We start from the raw sequence: 25,363 nt of genomic DNA, 5'->3' as shown, positions 1-25,363 counted from the left end.
ACAGCCACTATATAAGAAGCTGGTATAAATACAAAGATAAGACAGAATTTCTGCCAAAGGGGAGCTCAGATAATTTTATCTCAAATAAAAGTCTCACAACATGAATGCTAATTTTAATATTCATACATTTCTGTTACTATGGTAATCTTACTTTCATGTGACAAAATATCATTATACTTTTTGAGACTTGAGAAACGAAGCTACACAAGTAAACCAGCAACAGAACTGGAACTGATAGTAACCTTTTCTGGTTTAATAGTACTTTTCCTACTTCTGTAGAACTAGTTTAGCAAACTCAAGGAAGGAAATATTTTCTAGATAAATCAAATGAATATCGCGCTAATGAGCTTTCTCTTCAACTGCCGATATATATGTTAGCTAAAAGTTGAATTGGGGCCTGATTCTTACTGTTATTTCTATTTTTCATTTTAGTCTCCAAAATTTTTAGTTTTAATAAAATATATGTCCCCACAAAAGCAAAGTAGTATGATATGAAAACATTTGGTCAGATTCAGTTCGTAAAAGGAATCAGGCCAATTGTTTGTCATCATGTAAACCTGAACTTCAGATGGTGGATGTTTCCACCATTGGATTTAATTAACTACCTCACCTTTCAGCGCATCTACCCTAAGAAATTGCAAACGTGTAGGGAGTTTTAAACAAGTAGTTTTCTTCTGTTATTTGTACTCTGGAACTAACCGTGTTTACTTATTCTGTGATCCTGTTGAAGCATTGCATAACCTGAAATATACACACACACACACACAAATGTATGCACACTTGAAATGTAATGTGTTAAGTGTCTTGACCCATGTGTTGAATTCTCCTCTCTGAAAGTGATTCCCTGATTTGGAAATAAGCATTTTCAAAGTCACATGAGTGAAATTTTCATAGTGACTTTGATTTGATTTCCACCAAACTTAATGGAGAACTGAAAATTATTCTTCTACTTAGATATGGGAATAAAATTTAGTAATTAGTCCTTAGAAAATCATCTGAAGAGGCCCCTTTAACAAAATCATAACTGTCTGTGGTGTGCACATGGGAACTTGCACATGATGCTCAAGGACCATGGTGATTAGATTGATTCTCACCAAGTAAGGATGGGCAAAGCAATGGAGAGCTGGAGGTATCCTTGACACCTACAGTGTTTCTTTCTGACATCCCTCACCTCCTGCTGAAAGGCTTCAAGTTACACTAGACCTTCAGTATATGCCCTTCAGAAGCTCTCCACCTGTGTGTGTGTGTGTGTGTGTGTGTGTGTGCGTGCAGTAACCCTATTTCTGCGACTTTTCTTACCTGTGACTTTTCATACCTGAAGCTCATTTCTCTTGGACCTTCTCAGTTTACTTAGGTCTTGCTTTCTGCCTTCCAAAATCACAACTATTTACTCTCACCCAGTAATCCCTAGGCAGTTGTTAATTTTTCCCTGCCTCATTTAGTTCCAGACGCTATAGCTACATTTTCATGCTAATCAGAAGGCTTACATATTACACAGTGTGGCCTATCACCTATTCCACCTACATGTGAACATTGTTGCACTCACTTCCTCAAAATTACATGGAAAATAAATCTGTTAAAAAATAATAATTTTACAGCAATATAATTAGGTGGCATTATTTCCTGAATATTTTTGTGAGCTTCTTGAAGTCAGGAATCATATTATCTTTGCATGATCAGAACATAACTATCAGAGTGCCTTGCCCATCGTAACCACTCAACACAAGATTCAATAAAAGAGATTAAGCAAAAGGCATGATTTGAACCTTACATAAGTCAAGAGTATCTTTTGGTGAACCCAAGTAAGATAAAATATCTCCAGAATGAAATCTGTGGTTGCTTAATTAAATTATTATATCCAGATATTACTGAGTGTTATTTTGCAAATTATCACTTTTGGGGCACTATAGAAGTGGGTGCTGAAGATGGCCCACCACCTCACATACATTTTAGAATAGGATTTTTAAAAATTTCCCTCAAGTTAACTACAAAATCATATTATTATCATCTATGTGTTATATCAGCTATGTGTGCGTATATACACACACATACATTATAGGCCAAATATATATTCTATTCCTTAAGAACATAATTCCTTTGGAAAACAAGTTTTGGAATTGGATGCATCAACTATGTCAATACTACATACACAATATTTTAATTTAGGCTTAGAGGTCAGAAAACAGAAATGGATGCTTTGTTTACCTCCAAGGATTAAACAAACATAATAGACAAACACTAATTTATACAATGAATAATAAGAGGAAAACAAGATTATGATAAAATATGTATAATATGTGCAAAACTCAATATATATATATGCCTATGATTCCCAGAAACCATTATATTTCCTGGAGGAAAAGACAAGCTTATTTAAACCAGTATAGGTAGTTTGACGTTACTCCTGCAAAACAAAGATTGTCAGTACAAGACCCCCCGTAACTGGGAGGGCAAGCTGAACATGGCACCCCTACTTTATATGGTGCTTCTCCAATCCAGTTGCCCCTTGGAAAAAAAAGAAAAAGAGAGCATTAGTGCTACTTGCCCATCCTTTAAAATCTGATTGTCCTTAAGCACAAGATCACGTGTTGACATGTGATGATATTTTTAGAAGTCTGTCGTTTTAGAAAAGCACTAAAAGTTATAACCATTTCTTATTTCTACAGTAACTTGTTCTGTATATCTTACTTTTAAAATGTTTTCTTTCTGAGTAAATTAATATTATGTTAATTTACAGATAAGAAGTGAGGCACTACAATGCATGGTGACATTATTAGTCATCCGACACCAGGCTTGATGCTCTATCCACTCACCACAGCTGCCTCGTTCCTGCAGCAGCCTTCTAGAGCACATGGGCTGTGTCCACTTAAACTTACTTCTTAAAAAACTCATGCTAATATTATTATAAAGATAGTAAAGTATATACAGATATAGATATATCCATGTCCATTATATATATAAAGATATATACACGTAATTCTGGGATGCTTAGAAACGGTGAAATGAGCAAGAAGTTGTTACAAGCATAAAAAATAGGTTTTAAGTGTTCAAAGGATTTCTTCCTCAAGTTGAAAAAATAGTTTAGATTCTCAGTATTCATAAGATGAGATAACGGAAAACTCAGTAAGAGAATAATGGCTCACAGAAGCAGCCATTAAAGGTGATTCCAAAACATTTTCCCATATGTAAACTCATAGTTATAATTTTTAGTAATACTATTAGTTTTTTGATAATGCTGAACCTATTTAACTGAATTATTATGTGTTATCAATATTTTTCTTCATCTGTAATTATGGCCATGATTATAGTGGTACACCAAATTCACCATTTAGGATAGTTAAAAACAGCCACAATGCCTTATGTTATTAAGCTCTTTTAGCTGTGAGGAAGGAGGCAATGAATGTATTCTCAGTAGCATGGTGATTAGTAACTACAGTACTATACAGCCAGTGATGTGAAGGAAATTGAATGGTCAGGAGAAAATTTGGTTGTAGATAGTTGAAGATATCAACTATCTTGAAGATAAGACAACAGTGTAAAGGCTAAAATATGAAACAAGTGGGTCTCATCTTTGAAACCTAAATAAGACCAAGCAGGTGACTCATACAGTGCATCTACCAGACATGAACATATCCTTATTCAGTCAGTTGAAAAGTCACGTTTTTATCTATAAAATATCTGTAAAGGAAAAGTTGTCTGTAAAATGAAAAATATGCTGATTATTCATATTACAAAATGAGATTACAAGGCTGCCCATCTCTATCTAGCTTATTCTACACTCTGCCTTCCAGAGAAGCTTCCTCAAGCATAATTTTGGTAATGTAAATGTTTGCTTATGAACATTCAAGGAGGTCCATCCCTCAAGAGTGCAGCTCACTCCTTTATCCTAATCTCTCCCATTCTATATTCATAATCTTATTTCCCTCTATATCTTTACCCAAACCTATAAAAATATATGAACCCAGCCTGTGGTATTTTAATTTCATATTTTTCAACTTATTCTACATAGCTTTTAGAAATTACACAGCACATATTTTTGGTAATGTTAACTTAGAAATACAATTTAATTATATAAAAATTATTATATATTATATTACAAACTTTTATACAAATGGAAGATAATTGTATTCAGTATTAGATCAGTCAGTTGATAAACTTATATTATTTTTCCTTCTAATTTTTATTCTGTTTCATCTAATTCAATTCATTCTCATTCTCTCATTTTTCTCTCTCTCTCTCTCTATCTCTGTCTCTGTCTCTGTCTCCCCCCCAAACCCCTTTCCTTCTCTGTTTTATTTTGCCCCTGAAAAACAGTTATACTTGAGATAAATTCATATTGGGATTGGAAGAAACATAGTCAACTATCAGTCAGGATTTTAAAACTTTCTTCATTGCCTAGGTTTCAAAAGAATGGTTCTCTATCACAGCAAATATAGCATACTAACACATATCTTAAACTCTCAGACTTATAAAACAATCAGACATCTCATCAATAGTATTACAAAATTCCAATCATTGGCCAAAAACAGAATAGTTAAATGAATGTTATAAAAAAACCTCTTTCACTATTTGAGTACTACTTGGCCTATTTATGTCAGAAAGAAGGGTTAAAGTCTTAATAGGAAAATATACAGTATAAAACTGAAAATATCAAACAAATGCAGTTTTAATGCTTATCATAATGCAGCCACATTTTACTTTCCAAACCTTACTATTCTAATAACTGTGGAGAGGGGACCATCGGGAAAATTGCTATTTTTCTAACTTTGCAAAAACACTGCCACTGGCATACTACCATATAAATGAGTAATGCAGTTATTTGTGAAACATTTTCTCATTCCCTCCCCATACTGGCAAAGCTGGAGAAAATCTTTGTTTGGGACTTACTTTGGAAGACACCAGGAGTGTCATAAATCCTTTGTACATTTTAGTATTTATTCCAAATGAGAACAGACTCATGTATAAATACTGGAACATTTTATCCGAAGAGTCATTGTTATCAAAAAGGCATTTTATCAGACGTTAACAAATGCTTATTTATCCTCATACTATAAAGAATGTTCATAAATGTGAGCCTATTTTATAATCTTTGATCAATTTTCACAATACCTTTTTATGTATGCCGTAAGAAGAAATTACTGAATATTTTTTGTACTGAAATTGAAATCATGGCAAAGCTTTCATTAAAAAGAAGTCATAGCATTTAAATTTTCCCTTCTGATTCTGAATGCCTCCTTAACCATCTATGGAAAAAGTAAACTGTGATTGTAATTTTACTCTTAAAAGAAAGAAGAAGGGCTTGTTTTGCTTTCCTAGTGAAAAAGCTAAGCCAACATTCTAGTACTGATTGATGAGAATACTGTGGTGTTGATAAATTCCCTAGAAGATCCTTTCCTGATGCCTTTTATATAGCTATCAAAAACCTAAAAGCGTATGTTTATTTTATAATTACCATGCCTAAAGAAAGATGGTAAGGAGAATTTAGTGACTCTCCAAATCACAAATAGTCTTGCCTGCAATTTTAATCTAGAATCCTTGTGAAAAGAAACCTTTCAGCTTATAACTTTTCAGATATACAGGAAGATGGAAGATTTGAGGATTAGTGCTTGTTAGTTAAGTCTTACTCATATTATTTACCTGTTAAAAGTATCTATCAGACTGAAGATATTTAACATCATTAAAGATTCCAAGAAGTAGAATCCAACTGGATACTTACTTTGGGGCATAGTTGCATACCAAATAAACTGCACGGCGCCATACAGCTCCCCAAACATTCATGTTTTGACAAGTATGAATTGCACATCCTATTCGATTGGAAGTGGCCCAAACCATCTGAGAAAGTAAATCGATATACTGTTATTGAAGTTGGAGCGAAGAAAATTCATGTTCACCAAAATAGTAAGAGCATTTTTTAAAAGTATGAATCAAAAATGAACAAAACAATTAAAATAACCTGTGTATAATGTGTGCACATGGGGCCAAAACATCTCATAGGACATCTGGGATTGCAATCCTGGGGATACGGAAAAGCATAATCTTTCACTTCATCATACCATGGCTTGACCAACTGGAGAATAGAGCGATATCTAGATATCAAGAAACACAATGAGAACTTAGAGTACAGTAGTGGCAATATATAGTGGACTCACCTTAAATTATAAGTTAATTGGTCCTTTTGCAGATTATTCATGATAAATCAAGAACATACCCACCCCTCACAATTACCATCATCACCTAGTAGAATCCTCTATTCCTCCAAGTAGAGCCAAACATGAAAATGCCCAGGACTGGAGCAAGTGATCCTGTATTTGTCTAAGTATGTGTCTGGTTGTTTCAAAAAGAGAAATGCAAATCTTTCAGGAATTATCATCTTTATCTTGTTTTACCACCTGATTTTCCTCCCCTATGTGGAAGAGAATGAGTCTTTGGAATATTGGATGATGACATTCCACAGTGGTAGAAAAATTATCCTATTACTGGGAACAGCTTTATCCATTGTTGCATATACTTGCATATACATACGTGTGCCTATTTATATATACATATATGTGTAAATATATTGAATTTGTACAACACACACAGATACAGGTATATGCAAACATGGGAAGGTTGCATACACAATAATGGCTTCTGCCACCATGAAGGGATTTTTCTGAAGTAGAAGAGATAGGATACAGGATACAGCCTGATCCTTTCAAAGATTCTGTGAGATAAGGGTAGAATACAGGCTAAGGGAGGGTGTTCCAAGGGTGAAAGGGAAAACTGGTTTTTCTAGGCCCTTTTAAAAAATTAAATAATCCTTGAAGACATCTAAAACAGTCATAGGCCAAGCATCAGTGCCTGACACATAGTGAGCCCTCTTGCAGATATTACTTGAAATTGGTGTCACTAACCCTTGGAGTCCATAAGCAATAAAGTTGCATGGATAAACAGTATCAGTGAAACTACTTCCTACCTTCCAGTTCGTACAGATAGATTTTGACCCAAAAATCTCAATAAGTAAGAAGGCCCATGGTCCCAAATGCAAGTTGCTGCCCAAGCCTCTGCAGATTTTGCAAGATTTTCATCCCAGACCTGTGAAAGTGAAAAAAACCTTCAGCTTTACTGGGTTTGCTAGTAACAAACAAAAAGAGAAAAGAAATGGCACTACTATTTCCTAAACTTCTTTCAATTCTGCTTCCTGACTAGAAGAAAGCAAATTTAGACCATTGTTATTCAAAGTTCTACAGTGCAATATTGTTATTCCTCAAAAATCTTTATTGTTTTTACAGGGCCATCTAGACCCAAAGTCCAGACATAAATTTTGGTAAAGGATAGGTTAACAAAAATATCGTATCCAGATGTAACTTGGAGATACCTCATACTGACCACTGAAGTTTGAATCCACCAAAGTCAATTGATTTCCCTGGAGTTTATTCACAGCAAAAAGGAGCCATGCTATTGATATATCTTAAAAATTAATGAGATCAAATTTATTCAAATCAATGTACCAAAATTAACAATGTCTCATAGTCCAACTTTTTAATTGAGATATAATTGATATATAACATTATTAGTTTCAGGTGTACAACTTAATGATTTTTATGTACATATATATTGTGAAATGATCACCACAATAAGTCTAGTTAACATCCGTCACCACACACAGTTACAAATTTCTTTTCTTGTGAAGAGAACTTTTAAGATGTATTCTCTTAGCAGCACCCAAATGTACAATACAGTATTATTAACTACAGTCACCATGCTGTATATTACATCCTCAGGATTTATTTTATAACTGAAAGTCTGTACCTTTTAACCACCTTCACATATTTCACACACCCCACCCCCCAACCTCTGGCAGCCACCTATCTGCTCTCTAGATCTCTGAGTTCAGTATTGTTTTTGTTGTTGTTTTTAGATTCCACGTACATATGAGATCATAAGTTATTTGTCTCTTTCTGACTTATTTCACTTACCATAATGCCCTTCAGTTCCATGCATGTTGTCACAAATGGCAAGATTTCCTTGTTTATTATGGCTGAATAATATTCCATTTATCTACTTATTTGTTGACGGACAATTAGGCTGCTTCCATATCTTGGCTATTGGAAATAGTGCTGTTATGAACATTGGGGTGAAGTTATCTTTTTGAGTTAGTATTTTAGTTTCCAGACTAATACCCAGAAGTGGAATTGCTATATCATATGGTAGTTCTGTTTTAATTTTTTGAGGACACTCTATACTGTTTTCCATAGTGGCTGCACCAATTTACATTCCCACCAACAGTGCCCAAGGTTCCCTTTTCCCCAGATCCTCACCAACACTTGTTATTTCTTGACTTTTTGACAATAGTCATTCTAACAGGTGTGAGATGATGTCTCACTGTGGTTTTGATTTGCATTTATTCCAACTTTTAAGTGTCAAACTATATTAAATTATAATATATAAATGATATTTTATATCATTTGAATATTTGATAGTAATAATAATATTAGAACTTTTAATTGTTATGAGCTAGAAACATAGATTTACTTAATGTAACAGTGTATTTAAGTGAAAGGAAATTAATTTAGTGACTTTGAAATAAAATAGGAAAAAAAATTGATGAACCCTTCAGAGACATTTTTACCCTAGAAGACCATGGCACCCACCCTGAAAAAAGATTTGTTAGCCACTTAGAAGTTGTCTTAAATTAGAAAAACAAAGTCATCTTACATAAATCTATCTAGAATTACATTAAAATAAATTCACTCACAAAATTACATGAAATCAGAATTATCAAGAAAGGATCTGGAGTAATTCTGTGGTGACAGTGGCCATATCTCCACTGTCTGTGTAAAAAGAAAGATCATTCAAAAAGCTATAATAAAATACACTTTCCTTAATTATACAGAATATAATCTGCCCATTTTGTGGATTAATTAAATGTGGCAAAACATTACATAATACCCTTTTAATAAGTAAATAATCAGTGTTAAATACAGTATATAAATGGAAAATACTCATTCTATAATATTTTAAAAGTTAGTGTCTCTTTATATACTTGTCTTCTCCTTTGAATTGATATCATGCTTTTTTACAGTTATAAAAAATACTTTGTATTATTCCTTCACACATAGCTCTGTAAAATAATCATTTGATATGTTTTATGAATTATTACTTCAAACCTCTCCTTTTGTTTGTAAAAATTCTGTGCAGAAATATCAGTGAACCAAACTAAATTTGCAATGAAAATCATAGTATTCTAGAACTGAAATTAACTTTTAAAAGCATTTTGTTTGGCTAATAATGGATTCATCTGGTATTTATTCTTCTGATATTTTTAATGAAATATGGATTTACAAAATATGGATTTCAGTTCACCAGAATGCAAAATATTACCATTAGATCACAAATGAATTTTAGACGGAATAGCATCAACAAATTATGTCTCTGAGCTAATTGTAGTCACTTTGGGGAAAAAATACATCTAAATATTATTAACATATTGAAGTGGTGTGCACTCAGAACAGTAACTGCTAAAAACACGGCTTTTCTGTGTTTTTATATAATCTTTCTAAAAACAGTCTTTCTTATAGTCTTGTTCTGAAATATCAGCACTGCATGGCACAAATAATACTGAAAAAGAAAATAAAATATCTTGTATTCTAACCCTAAGCCTACTGCTAAGATCATCTGTGACTGAGGACATGTCAATTATTCTGTCTCCCAGTTAACTCATCTCTAGGGTCCCTTTCCTCTTCAGCATTTCATGATTTAGTATCCCTGAGTAACTCCAGCATCAGAATCAGGAAGATCTGTTATATTGACCTATGACTTGTTCAGTTCTAGCCTTTTCCATACCACAGAAAGAGGAAACCTAGATTCTTCACAAAATAATTTAAAATATTTAAGGCAGTTAACAAATTTAAGGTAACTTAGCATATATAATTCTATATGCTTACTCATATACTTAAAACGTATTGTGTATGTCAAAGAGATAAACCAAAGAGTTCATGCCTGAAAAATATCTTACATGAGCACCATTTTTAAATTATTATAAAGGATTTTGATAGGAAGACCCTGTATTTAGCATTACCGATGCCTACGTTTTTAGGTGTTTCTATGTACAGATATCATAATTAAAATTTTTGAGATGATAGTTGTGAGGGAGGAGAGATGACCACTTTTTTTCATTTCTCCATGTTTGCTTTTAGGAAACTGATGGGAGGGATTTCTGCCTGTCCCTGAAGGAAGATGCTGGAGACCCTGGCAGCACTGGCCAGGTCCCACACAGAGAGTGGGATCATTTTGCCTTCCCATGGGAGACATACCAACTGTCTCTCTGATGCCTACTGCAGAAGAAGTCAGAAAGTCCTGTGCTCTTTCTTGCCTGTTTGTCCCCAGGCAGGACTCACACCCATCCTGTAAAGAGGGGAAGATCCTGCTCTGAAATTTACGAATTGCGTATCTACTGTATTTGCTGTCTCCGTCTTTCTCCACTGGTTACAACTCCCAGGAGAATATGGGTGAGTGATGTATCCCTTTAATCCACAGCGGTATTTAAATCTATTAATATGATGAGAGGTCTTTCAGGGTTGAAAACAGCAAATAAGGATAGCTTCTTTCTTATCCAGAAGCTCTAAATTGTGATGAATGTTGCCAGTTTAACCATGTGAAAGAATTCTAACAACTTATACAAATTTAGGGAATGAAGTTGTAATCACCTAAACATTTGACTAATATATACATTTCTGGATGCTTAGTGGATAATCTATCTGCTGAATTTTGCTGAACACCTGTGATATTTATTTGAAATAAGTTTAGTATCATACCCTACAAATACAGCAAAAGAAAAAAGGTCACAGGTGTGTACTTACTTAACGTTCTATGGAATGACTAGCAAATATGCAACATATTATGATCATTTGTTAGAAAAGCTAAACACCTTATATTTATTCAGCTTTTATGCAGCTAGCCTCAAATTCTGTATTTCTAGTTCTTGTCCCTCTAAATGGATAAAATACTTTCACAGGTAACTGAGTTGTGAACACTTAAAATATCATGCCTTCTAAAAATTAGGCAAAAATTAAGAAAATGATGCATGGAGACAAAAAAACATTTACAGGAGCTAGTAGGAGTTAGATATTATGATTAGATAACTCACAAAGTGAAGATGGCTTAAAACGGTGTCAGAGCGCACAGAAGCCTATATACGTGCCCTATTGCGCCACAGGATTTTCTTCCATTCTTTGCTGTTACGAGCCATTTAGTTGGTCAGCTTGTAAACTGATTGATTTAGCTCTGGACTAAAATGTTTACCATGAACTACTCTGCTTATCAACAAATTTAGCACCTTGTCTGTGGAAACCACATAGTCTGATTAAGCCATGAGAAGCATCCAGAATTCAAACTGATGTCATTTCAATAGCTAGAAGAGTGTGGCTCCAAGAGATAGGAGGCATATGAAAAGAATGAAAAGACCTCAAGTCCAGAGATCTTCAGAGGTTAAGCCAAAGAAATACAAAATTGAGTCAAAGAATGTCTCAGCATGGGAGAAAATCACTGACTTCCGTAAATTGAAGAATTAGAGAGTGATATGATCCAGCCCAAAGATGAGGTTGTTTTATCAGCCATTTCCTTAAGTTTTGTTACCCACAACACAGTGGGCACCGGGACATCCGAAACTGCCTTCTTAAACCCCAGTCACTATCTCCGGACAATAAGAAATGTAGACCAACTGAAAGGCAACCCTGAAAATTTCTTGAGAATATATCCCCAACATTGTTTGATATGACATACTGTTTTTTTTCAAGTGGGTAACATCTTTTAATTCCAAACATAAGAATTAAAGGTAGATGTGTTTGAAAGAATTAAATATAAGGTGTTAAAAAGGATAAATATTTCTAGGTAACGAACCTGTACATATTTGATGTTATTAATATTTATAGTGGTTCAGAGAATCTGGCAACAGGTTATTAAAGCAATACGTTAGCCTTGTAATTTCAACATAAAATATATCAATAATTATTTATATTTGTGGTTTTAAGTTAAAAATTTTAAGAAAATCTTGTTACAATTTTTAAACAGTATTGCAGAATTTAGAACTTAAGAGTCACTGTGTTACTTAGACTTTTAAGACATTTAAATATATGGAAATTATTTTCAATAAGCCAGTTGAAGTACTAAAGGTCAAATATGTTAAATCTATAAATGCAGCTTAAAATTTAAATTAATTAGATTTGTAAGTAGTAACAAACATTAAACAAATGTGATTGCCAAAACTTGCTAGATTTCTGAATAGAACAAAAATATATGTAAATGAAGCTAAATTAGAGGAGAACAAGAAATATTAAATTTGAAAATGACCTCTTAAAAAATCTGTTCTGCACGTGGAAACCATCTTCAAAGACATAAAATACTAAAAAATAAAATTATCACACTGAGTTTTTGAAGACACATTTCTAAATTGGTTATTGTCATGGATACTCTGATAGCAATGACATTGGAAACAGTATGGCATGTCGTATAGACACTTATTTTCTTGGACTGACATGTGGTCATTTCTCATATATTTAGATAAAAAGTAAAGGCAGTTTAGATAGACAAGTTTTTGGCTTTTAAAAATAACTCAGCTGGGGCTCTTTGTTCTTTTTCTGGGTTAGATTGGGAAAGCAGTGCTGACTTATAGAAGTGAGAAAGAGCCATTAAAAAGATATTAAGTGATGACAAAATTATTTTCCCTGAGGGCTGCCAGAAGCTTTTAAAAAACACTTCATGGGCATGGTTGTGGTTTTGTTTTGAAATTGGGGTTTATTCCCTTTCGGTGGAAATGCTTGTGAAGTGCCAATAAAGGAAACTGAGAGCTGAATATATGACCCAGTGTTAAACCAGACAGGAGGGAAGAATGGGCCTTGGTAAGACTGGGGGGGGGGTGCGGCACAGGAAGAGAAAAGGATTTCCCATGGGAAATTGGGGGCACTAATTGGATTAATTAAATGATATTAAACCAATTATACTTTTAAAAAGAACTAGCTAAGGAACTTGATTTAAAAAAAATTCCCTCAAGCCTCAAAAATGACCATAAATATGGGACCACATTATACCACAAAGTATCAACGTGGGGTCCTAAGCATTTTTTAAATGTTTAAATGAAAATAGTGAAGACTTTCCTCAGGTAAGATGAGTGCTACCTTTTATGTAGGTGGGAAAGGTAAATTTCTATAAAAAAAAGGTGTAAAAGTATACTTTTTTTTAGAGGTATTCTGAACTGGATCATTGCCAGCAGCATAAAATTCTTAAAAACAAACACAAAAGGACTTCTCTTGACCCCTTTTCATCTTCGTCTTCCAATGCACCATTCCTCTTCTTCCTTTTACAATGAAATTTGAGTGTTGTCTTAACAGAGAATTTTCAGTTTTTCTTCTTCTACTCTTGAGCCCACCCCAGGCAGGTTCCCCCCGCTACCTCCACTCTACCCAAATTGCTCACATCCATATCATAAATGGTCATTTCCTGGTCACCATGTTTTTTGTTCTATTAGCAGCTTTTAGAATGCCTGACCACTTGCTCCTCCTGGACCCACTTCCACCCCCTGGTTTCATGACCCCACCCTTGCCTTGTTTTTCTCTGGCTGCTGCCTTGTTTTCCTCCATATGTTTGCTGATTCTTCCTCATCTCCCTAACCTGTGCATGCTGGAGGGTTCCCAGGGCTGAAGCCATGTCTCTGTCTGTCTCTCTGTCTGTCTGTCTCTCTCTCTCCCTCTCTCTCTCTTCTGTTTCATCAATTCACTGCCTAGGTAACCACATCCAGTCTCACACATTGAAATACTATTTATAAGCTGGTGGTACTCTTCCAAATTATATCTATAGACCTCTCCACTGAATTCCAGACTGATTTATCCACCTATTCACTTTAAACCTCTACTTAACAAGTCCAAAATTGAGTTCCAGTATTCACAACCCTACTGCCACTCCCTACCCTCTAACCAGCTACTCCTACAGTCTTCCTCCCATCAGTGGATGACATTACCCTTTTTCTTCTGGTTCAGGGGTCACCAGATCTATCCCATTGCCTACTTATATGTTATCTATAGCTGTTTCTGTGTTACAGTGGCAGCACGGACCACAAGGTCTGCAGAGCTAAACGTATTTACCATCTGGTCCTTTACAGAAAAAGTTTACCAATTGCTTTTGTAGTTGCTCAAGCCAGAGAGTCCATAGCCATCTTTACTCTTTCTTTGCTTAATAATCTTTATATGCTCTATCAGCAAATCTTGTCGATCCTGCCATTAAAATCCTGTGTATCCAGAATATACCCACTGATCATCACTATTATTACCACCACCTTGAGTGAAGCCACCATCATTTGTTATCTGGATTATTGAAAAAGACTCCTTCCTGAGGGAGTGTTTCCTACATATAAAGCCTTAATATATAAATTAAGGAAGGCATGGATAAAAGAAAAATATTCAGAATTTGAGGTAAGATTATTTAAACAGGATTGGTGATTAGGAAATAAAGGAAAAAAAATTTCAGTGCTTTAATCTATGCATGGCTCAATCTATACCTCAGTCAAGTGCTTTGAAGATACCAAAGTGCTATTTAAATATAATCAAACTCAACTGATTGGGTTGGGGGTTGGTCTAGTAATGAAAATGAGTATTGGGTGTAAGATGACAAAATGCAACTGCTGCTTGACATCCGGACAGTTATATGAAAGAGAGAGAGAGAGAGAGAGACTTGGAAATGAGTGAATTTTTCCCCACCCAAAGAGGCTCTTCCTTTTTAAACAATTGCTGACAAGTAGGAAGTGGGCACAATGTCTCTAAACCTTAAAACTTTTCAGGATAATCTAGAAATCCTGATGTATATGTGAAATGTATCCACTTCTACATGTTGCCAAATAGCCTTTTAAATGTAAAATTCTCTGCAGTTCAACACTTGCAGAGCAAATTAAACATGACTACTAATTGGAATGGTTAATGGGCCTACAGTTTATGAACTCTGATGGGAGGTATCATTGTCACCATTACGCTTATGTAGATGTGTGATCTTAATACACAAGGATGGTGGCAAGAAAGAGTGACCCTGGAACTGTCTTGGCCCCAAATCTCCTTACACCAAACTTACCAGGTGGGGACTGCTGTTTTGTTATCAACAGTGGAAAATGCAAGAAATGCAAATTTCCAGATCAACCAATAGAATCCTAGATAATTCGTTAATCTAGGCAGCTAGTAATTGGCTACTTATTGGGAGGGCTGCACAGTATTGGGTACTGGGAATTCAACAGTCAGCAAGACTGACATGGACTCTGCTTTACAGTTTAGGAAAGAGACAGGCAATTAACGCACTACCAAATAAATAGTGAATTTATTCCTGTGTGTATGTGTAATGTAAGAGGTAGCATGGGGGGTGGGGAGGGACTTGATTTTCCATTCCCTTAATGGCACAACTTCTTACCTTTTCCAAGATTTTCAGAAAGCAAATATCTTCGTGCCACCTTCCTTATGCTGGCCATACTCTGGTTGCAAGAGGTGGTGTGTACAGGTATTTCACACAAAAGGGCTGGAGGCTTAGAAAGAGCTGGGAGACTGGGGGACAAAGGTTTAAGGCATAGATGCTCACAGGCTTCAAAGGCTTGAAACACTATCGTAATACAGAGTTTTCCTATGTGGTTGCCAAGGTTAGAAAGAGTACAGGAAGCAAGATTTGATTCCATATGAAGAAACACTTTCTAATATTCAGCGATGTCCTCAGATAAAAATGCATGTGGAGCGGGCTCAAGAGCAGGAGATGAACTCATGGAGGGGAGTGTGTATTGTAGTCTTTCAAAGCATGGGCTCTGTTGTCATACAGAACTGCTTTCTCATCATTTTGATTTACTTACTCTGGGACCTGGGGGAAGCAACTTACGCTCTCCAAACTTCAAATTTCCTGTCTCTAAATGAGGAAAACTGTCCCCATCTCACGAGACTGTTGTGAAGGTTAGGCAAGATAGTGATTGAAGAGAATTTAGCACAGCTCTAGCACGGCAGGGTGTACAGAATGGTAAACGCTATTATTATTGGAAGATCAGGCACTGGAAGAGTGGTGGTGTCTGTGAACTAGAAAGATGCCTAAAGTGAGAGGTAATGAGAGGTGCACTTTTGATCACCTTATCTGGCAGCCTGAAGTTTGAGACACATCAAGCTTTAATCTCAACTTAGCAGGCAATCAGAGAAAGTGAAAACGTAAACCCTGAAGCAACAAACTAATCAGAAACAGAACTGTGTATAGATAACAAGGACCTTGCTTCTTGGCAACATAACATCAGACAGTGGAAGATAAAAATTAGAGAACATTTCAGAAGTTTTAAAACCTATTCATTCCCCTCCTTAAATCCCTCTTTAACATATGTTTTATCTTTAAATTTAAAGACCATTTGTTGATGGATTCTAGCAACAGTTCTCCTTTCCCGGGAAATTAATACCCACCAGCTATCATTTAATACTGTAGTTATATGCCAGGAAGACATTTTCATGTGTGGTTAATTTTTTTCACCAACTCAGTGTTACAATCAGCTAAAAACTGACTTCTTGATTGTTAAACTATCTTGTGAGACACATGCAAACCCCGTACCTTGCTGTTGCCCACTTAGAAGAATTCAAATGCCTTTCCGCCTACCTACTGCTTGCTGAAAACATGATCTCACTGGAATGCAGAGACAGATTTGGTAGAATGTTCATATTTAATGAAATTATGAAATGTGAATTTGATGCACTTTGTAGGGTAAAAAAATATTGTGCCCTTAAGCAACATTCCTGGACTGTTTCAGTTTGGAGTATGTGATGTGAAATTTTAAGAGTCATGAAGTTTAGTCTAAACACACAACTTTGGCGGCATTCTTCCATATTTGTGTCAAAAAAATGCTTGGTACCTGATTTTAGACTCTATGGGTAACATAGACTGGGAACATTCAAATCATACCCCTCCAAACCTCAGTCCATGATGTATTTTATGCCAAACATTTCTCTTGACCATTTTAAGCTGTTAGTCTTTATCTTCCCTGCCTTCTTTCCAAGCCATTCTTCAGAAATTCTCATAGACAATTAAACATCTCAAGTTCATAACCATTTAATGGCCATTGACTGACTATTAAATGGTTTTCAGATATACTAAATTCAGGACACCAGCCAGACTAGTCAACTTCGATTTTTCTGAAGTCCTTTGATTAGTTTCCAGAAAAACCTTATCCTGAGTATGTCAGAAGACTAGATGGACCTGGTGCTATCTAGGCCCCTGAAATAGATTTGGAGTCAGGTTGACTTAAGTCTCAGCACTGATTCTAAAAAAAATATATATATATATATTCTTAAAAGATACATGAAACTTTCTTGCAAAAATTCTTGAGTAGATTCCCAGACATAAAATCATGCATCCATGCTGTCTCCATGACACTACCCTACCCCCATTATGTAAAGTGGTCCATTCTGATTACCAAAGCATATTCCCAACCAAAATTCTTTGTATTGGAAGAATGTTCCCTCCCACACACTAGCTACTTTTTTCAACCTCTGTAGATGTGTACCCTGGATGATAAACCTTCAGCTACTTAATGACTACCAGAAACCTGCACTTTATTTTGTGTTCTCCAACTCAGGGAAGCCCAATTGTCCTAGTCAAAGATGGAGGCATACTCCTTGGCTTCTCCATCATATAAATCCTTATGCCACTTCTTCATATAAATCACTTACACATACTGATTTGATCCCCAAATTCATTTTGTCACATCCCTATGTCCTTAAATGTCATTGAGGCTTCAATTATCTCTCGCCCAGGCTATTATAACAGTCTCTTGACTGTGCCATTGCTTCTGCCTGTCTCCAATCCCTTTCTCAACCTGTAGCCAGAATGACCCTTCTGAAGGCAAATTAATTACACAACTTAAAACCTTCAACCACTTCCCTTAATCTTAGAATAAAACTCAAACAAGTTTCTGCTTGCCTTCCCAGCCTCATCAAACATCACTTTTTCTTTTATCCTCTACATCCAAGCCACACTGAATTTCATCTATGCCTTCAAGGTACCATGCACCTTCCCAAAACACCCTTCCCCACCTACCACATATTGCCTCTTTCCAACTCCTGCCTGTATAACTTTTATTTATTTTTCATATTTAATATCTGAAATCATTTCCTTTTGGAAGCCTTCCTTGCGTCTCTACCCCCAGTCCAAGTCTGGGCCAGATATGCCCCATGTGATCCCAAAGCACCTGTATTTATTCTACTTTAGCACACAGCTCACTGCTTTGCCCACTTACTCGTCCATTCACAGTACTTCCTATCAAGAAATGTCTTTTTGCTCCCTACTGAACCCCTCAGCACAATGCCAGGCACAGGAATAAATACTGTGGAATGAGTGATTGAATACTGAGTGACCCCTGCCCACCTGAGCACCATAGCCATGTGCTCTTTACATGGAATGCCCAGCAAAGGTTAAAAGACTTCATTCAGTTGTTCCATAGATTGTTACTGAGTGTTCTCTGTGGGACAGATATGATGCTAGGTTCTATAAATAGTCAGCAGGAATATAATAAAATTTTCTGTACCATTGCATATGGTCAAATATAATTTGCCAACAAAAAAGCAGTGTTGAATACTAGGAAATATGGTCGATATATATGTAGCCTATGTATGATTCAAAGCTCTTCCTTCTACCAACTGATGGTGAGGTTCTGAATCATATCATGTTAATGTTTTTACATTTGCACATCTTAGAGCCTGTACTCAAAACAATCATAAACAAAATGTCCTTACTTTCAGCTGGCTCCATAAGTGGAGAGCTAAACATTCATATATAAGCAATACTAAGTAACTAATACTACGCAACATGCACCTTGGAAGAAAATTCATACAAAATGTGCCCAGTCTCCATTTGAAGCCAAGACACTTAAAAGGTTCTACATGTAGGAGAACAGGAATGTGGAGCTCCAAATGAGCTGGAGAAATGCCTTCCTGTCAGCAATCTTTCTCAGTTCCCTGCTGGCTGGCAATGTTCTCAGGAGGCTTTCTAGTGGTCATAAAAGCATTCATTGAAAAAATTTAAGTTAGACACATCAAATTTCTCATAAGAAGAAAATTGAGTTATCCTTCCCAAATGAGAGGAAAGGTGCCATCTGGTCCAGTATATGGTTTCATTTAAAACAACGATAAGGATAGACATCACAAGTGTTTTGTCAACTATGAATAATTTAAAAAAAAACGTCTTTTACATTATCTACATTCTCTTACACACAAAGCCCAAATAAACAAAATCCAAATTTTTCCTTATTCTCAAGACATAAATTACTGTAGGCAAATACTTTACTGGCTATTTCTGAGGACGGATTAATCTATTCTCCATTCATTCATTTGAGTCATGCTTTCTGTAACTTTACTACCTGCTGTGACTTGGTAACTAGTATTTTTCTCTTTTCCAGAAGAGTATAGGAGACTGATTCCCTTAGCTCTGCAAATAATATTTGCAGGCACCAAACAAATGAAATAGGGCATATTATCAATACAGCTATTTTGGCTTCTTGAAATTACATTACACATTTTTTTTCACTTTTAAGTTGTTCAGTTCATATCTATCATTATCTTCACGCTGTCCCCTACCTGTCTTTCCATCATTCTCTACCATTTATGAAGATGGCTACCATGTGTTCTCATGAACTACTTCCATTAACTGTTCATACCTGTCACTGTGGTAGGTATAGGTGTCCAGTTCCTCCTCACCTTTGACTAAAAGAATGGCCCTGTTGGGCTTCCCTGGTGGCACAGTGGTTGAGAGTCCACCTGCCGATGCAGGGGACGCGGGTTCATGCCCCGGTCCGGGAAGATCCCACATGCCGCGGAGCGGCTGGGCCCGTGAGCCGTGGCCGCTGAACCTGTGCTCCGCAACAGGAGAGGCCACAACAGGGAGAGGCCCGCGTATGGCAAAAAAAAAAAAAAAAAAAAAAAGGCCCTGCTGATTCAGTGGTTGCCACCTCTTGGGTCACCTTCACAGCCAATCTAAACTCCATCAATTGATAGTGCCATCTTTCTCATATGCACCTCTGACCCTGCTCTAAAACCTCCGTGGCCTCCCTAATGGCTCTTGTATTAAGTGATCCTCAATCTTTTCTCAAAATCCTTGAAAACATGGCGAATGTGTTATGCTTTTTCTCTCCTGGCGATTTTGTTCATTCATTGCTTTACCTACTATAACATCCAATCCTACCCTTTCCTGAGCATCTATCTCATATACCCTTCCTCTAAGCAGCCTTCCATGATTTTGCCAACTAGAGATTACCTCTTCTTTCTTTTATTTCTCCATGGTATTTTGGTCTGTACTCTTTTATTACATCAGTCTTACACAGCAGCGTCTTATACTGAATTATGTGCCTAAGGTTTTTTTTTTCCTGCTTGTTTTTCCTGTTTTGTTTACAGTTTAAATACAAAGATTTCTGTTATCTTTGGATCTCATCCTCTTACAGAAGGACTTCAAATTTTTTAAATTAATTTATTCAATTGCCTTAAATTCAAGAAATATCTTACAAATTTTACTCCATGTATGAGTCTTGTAATTTCATTCTTTTAGGGAATGATTCTTATTCTAAGAAACTAGTGTGGTCTGTGGTTTAGAGTCACGGTTTAAGTTGCCCTTAGGAAGAATGAAAAACAGCTGGTGTTCAAGGAGCTATGGAAATTTGTCAAAAAACTAATCGTAAAACAGAAGCCAAGAGTTTGACTTGCATATCTTAAGCTCTATCTATATTATTATTTTTTGAAAGGATACAGTGTTTGGAAAATCATGGCCGGTATACCCAAAGAAGATATTATACACTAAAATATGAATGTCAACACTCTAGTGTTCAAATTGTGTCCACTTAATTTACTCAAGCATACACTAGCATAACCAAGTACTTAAAGAGGATAAAATCATTTAATTTTAAGGGGCTTTTTGCTTTTTAGAACTTTGAAAAACTTCTTTCATATTTTAGGTGCACAGGATAAAATGTTATTATAAATGATAAGCGAACTTTAAATATAAATAATATCAAAATTGATTCAAGTTATAAACATGTAACAATTCATAGGGATTTCAAATTCACCAAATAATGGTTGATTACTGTCTATACACAAGAAATTTCCCAAGAAAATAGTTATACAAAGGTGAATAAACATAGACTGAGCACCCTGAAAGCTTAAAATTAGGAAGATTGCAAGAAATATACAAATAACTGTAAATTGAGTCTGATTTTAATAAGAGCAGTGTGATAAACATAATAGGCTACAGTGGTTCAAAAGAAGGAGAAATCAAATATGACTGTGAATGTAAGAAACATCAGTGAAGGACACAACATTCTTACATAAAACTTGAAGGGTAGGATTATAAATATTGGAATAAGTTAAGGAGGAGACATTAGAAGGTGAGGAAATGGCATGGGAAGAGGCTCAGAGAGTAAAGTTGTGAATGAAGGGGATTGCAAATCAGGCTGATGCAATTAGAAACAGCCCTGATACCAAGGGGGAAAGGGGTGGGGTGGGAGGAATTGGGAGACTGGGATTGATACATATATATTATTGATACTATGTATAAAATAGACAACTGATGGGAACATACCATATAGCACAGGGAACTCTACCTAATGCACTGTGGTGACCTAAATGGGAAGGAAGTCCAAAAGGGAGGGGATATCTGTATGTGCATGGCTGCTTCATTTTGTTGTGCAGTGGAGGCTAACACAACATTGTAAAGCAACCGTACTCCAATAAGAATTAATTAAAAAAAAAAAATAGAAAGAGCCCTGAGCTGAAGACCATTTTCTATGAGGCTCCCATAGTGATATCACCCACTGATGGGGACAGTTTGAACACAGGGCTGGTAGCCATACTGAGGTAAGTGTCCTAAGCTTTTGAGGTCCATATTTGAAGTTAGGAATTGAACTCACTTTCGAATTGTTCACAGTCCAAAGCAACGTTAAACAAATTAAAATAAAAGTAACAGTGTTCAACTGAGATCTGTATTTTTCACCTGGCCTGGAGGTTAAAGTCACTGACATTCCTGCTCTGACCTGTTAGATTTTATTTCTCTCAAAGTTTCTCTGAGTCTGCATGAGGGATCCAATGAATTATTTCAGTTAGTCAATTTACTCACAGAGACAGGATTTCACTAAATTGAGCACATTTTTCTAACTGAAGTAATCTGTTCCTCTCCCCCCACCTCAGGGAGTTTGCCCACTCTCTTCCCTCTGTCTGGAATGGTCTTCCCTCATCTGTCAGTGTGGCTTACTGCCTCACCTTCCTCCAGGACATCTCAGGGAGCCCTTCTCTGACCACACTATTAAATGTCCCAGCCTCAACCTGCTTTATTTTTCTTCATAAACTTATAACCTTCTAACCTTCTAACATACTATGTAATTTATTTATCTTGTTTATTGCCTGATTGCCCACCCAGGAGGCCAAGGACTGTCTATTTTATTCATGAATTTATCCTAGGTGCTTAGAATAGTACCTAACATATAGTAAATGCTCCATAAATATTAAGTGAATAGATACATGTGTGATGAAGTGTATGCAGTATTTACATGATAATTTGAGACAGTGTTACTTTATAGAGCTTAATATTCTGACTACTGTTTCTCGTTAACTTTACTAAGTGAAGAAGGATTTATAAAGCATTTACTATATAACAAGCACTGTATCTGGTTCTTACAAAATAAATTATTATGTAGTAGCTCCCATATTTGAAAAGCAAATAATAAGAAAGGAATGACAAATAGAATATGAAAACTATATGATTTCAGCTGGCATTGCAAAGAAGGAAACAGTGATATCCTGACATCTCCAGCAGTTTCCCCCAATGTAGTATTTGCTCGGTCTAGAGAATGAAAAGATGCTCCCCAATACAAGCATAGGCTTTGAAATTACACAGACCTTAACTCTAATTCCAATGATACCATTCATTATCCAAACCACCTTCACCTAGTCATTAACTTCTTTGTGTCTAAGTGATTTCATTGGTAAAATGAGGATCGAAATCTTAACCTCACAGGGAGACTGAGCTATCAAATGAGATCATCTGTGGAAACAATTAGCCAAGTCCTTGGCACATAGAAACAATTTAATAAATGCATGTGGAATGAATTAATTCTTGATCAGTGGGGAAAAGTATAACTAGAAAAATGTGGCTTTTTAAAATATATTTCTACTGTGTTGTACCCCACATATTATTCATGATGATCCCTCTTCCCTCAATATTATTGAAATAATAAATTGCATTATATATTGATTGGTTATCATATAAATTATTGTTCCCATTTCACAGAGAAGGAAGTAGAGTCTTATGCATATTAAGTAACTTGCACAAGGCCACAAAGTACACAGCAGAGTTAGGATTTCACCCCACATGAAGTCCTCTCCAAAGCCGGTTCATTTGTCTTGATCCTTACCTTAGTCTGCATAGCTATGTGATTGCCGCCAGAAAGTATTACCTAAACCTGCAGTCTGGATAGCATACCTTTTTGAGCTCACATAGAATCTTATGCATATTTCTCTCATAATGCATGATGTTTGAAAACATGTTTGTTCCTCTCCTTTCTATACCTGGGCATCACCTTCTAGAAACACCTGTTCAATGTGAGTAATTGTTCCTATTTTTAGATCTTGAACAGGTTTTCACTGGGCACTTTCACAGTAAGCTCACAGAAACCCATAAAAACTAATGTTTATTGAACATTATTTTTCTGTAGGCTCTGGTCTAATTGTTCTAGTTCTCAACTCCATACATTCCTCATAACAACCCCATATGGCAGATACTACCTTTATCCTCATATTAGAGATGATGAAAATAAAACACAATTAGGTTAATGAATTCACTCAGCTTATATTCCAGGACTGGGGTTTGAACCCAAACATTTAGATTCCAGACTACATATTCTTAATCATGAGACTATATTGCCCCTCATACACCAGGACTGATGACATCTTCTTTTCCACTTTCATTTAAAAATCCTAGAAAAATGCATTTTCGTAGAGTCTAAATTGTACTTCTATGAACCATGACTCTCTTACATTTGGCAAGTCTGTATTTTTCTGTGACACTAATTTCTACAATTAGTCAAACTTTAAAAGCTTATTTAAATAAAATAGATACATTTAGAATCTGACAGAAACCCCCAAATTTTAGGTCAGCACTTACAGAGTGTTGTTAGTGGTACTGCCATACCCACCCCAACTTAGAAATACCATACTGGTGGTCTTCATTGCCTTAAACAGGCTCCAAGCTGTGCTCTTGGAAGGTGCTGGAAGTTAAACCATAACCTTGTATAAATTCAAAACCAAAAACAAAGAAACTTTAAAAAGACATCTATCCTTTTAATACCAACTTTTTAAAAAAACTTTCCAAGTAAAATGATTTAAACACAGAGAGCCTATTTTTTATTTTTAAGAGAGAGCAAAGAATGTGTTCATGGCAAGTTGGAACAGTGTGCAAATGTGCTGACTTCACTGTTATCTGAACGACAAAGCATTAAATCACAAGAAGGAAAAAGTCAGCATGTTCTCTGAGAATACAAATAGATTAGTGTCAGGAAGAGCTTTGTCCAAGAAAGGGAAGAGATACCTATCCAGAGAATAATTCATGCACATGAAACCTATAATTTAAAAAAATCATTTTCAAAAAATATTTTAGCTGATAAATATGACTATTAGATAAACAAAGCACAGAAAAAGTTCCATGTGATTTTTTTTTTTAAGTGGACCTTCCAAATGTGATCAGTCATCACACCCCACTCTTTACCTCTTTCTTATATAAGACCTGATTCATTAATGGTTATGGAACTCACACAAAAATATTAGATCCCTTTCCTCCCTTTTAATTATATGATGGAACAGTACTTAAGTTTACCAGGCACTTAAGAACATTCCTTAAGTTAAAAGGTGTAAAAAACCCCATATCCCTTAGCATATGAATTCTTTAGATTCTCCTAATGTACAATTTAAGTAAAGCGTCCTCACTCAGAATTCAAAGAAAACAAGGTTCTCTTACCATATATTCCATGTTTGCTGCTGGTGGGAACACTTTGCCCCGAACTTGGTTATGATAATCAAGAATGGCGATCATGTCATTCTGCGAAATGTAGCGCTTCCGCCTGGCTTTGGGGATGTCCGCAGAATCTAGTTGTGCTTTTAGAGCTGCGTCAATATCAGTGAAATTATTGGTTGGCGGGGATGAGTCAGTGGAATTGAGTAAGATGACGGCACTTGCTTCACAGAGAAGGGAGAGCAGGAGTGCACTGCTGATGGCAGAGATTGCTATCATTTTGAGAGGTGGAGAGGGAGAGGCCACAGAGTTTGCCTTAAAGCAGAAAGGTAGAGTTAGGGTCTATGAAAGGAAA

General features: G+C 35.8%; 1 protein-coding gene across 1 annotated transcript; it reads right to left on the bottom strand.

The window, feature by feature from the left end:
* Nucleotides 1-2,054: 2,054 nt before the first annotated feature.
* PI15 (peptidase inhibitor 15) lies at nucleotides 2,055-25,287 on the bottom strand. The gene is made up of 5 exons (XM_030859533.2): nucleotides 25,015-25,287; nucleotides 6,956-7,074; nucleotides 5,954-6,086; nucleotides 5,717-5,832; nucleotides 2,055-2,505 (listed from the first exon to the last, which is right to left on the bottom strand). The coding sequence occupies exons 1-5, from the start codon at nucleotides 25,285-25,287 to the stop codon at nucleotides 2,370-2,372; spliced, it is 777 nt and encodes a 258-aa protein (XP_030715393.1). The 3' UTR covers nucleotides 2,055-2,369.
* Nucleotides 25,288-25,363: the final 76 nt, after the last annotated feature.

Source organism: Globicephala melas, chromosome 17 (assembly GCF_963455315.2).
Source record: "Globicephala melas chromosome 17, mGloMel1.2, whole genome shotgun sequence".
In the NCBI taxonomy this organism is placed as follows: domain Eukaryota; kingdom Metazoa; phylum Chordata; class Mammalia; order Artiodactyla; family Delphinidae; genus Globicephala; species Globicephala melas.
This window is presented reverse-complemented; position numbering and strand designations above follow the sequence as displayed.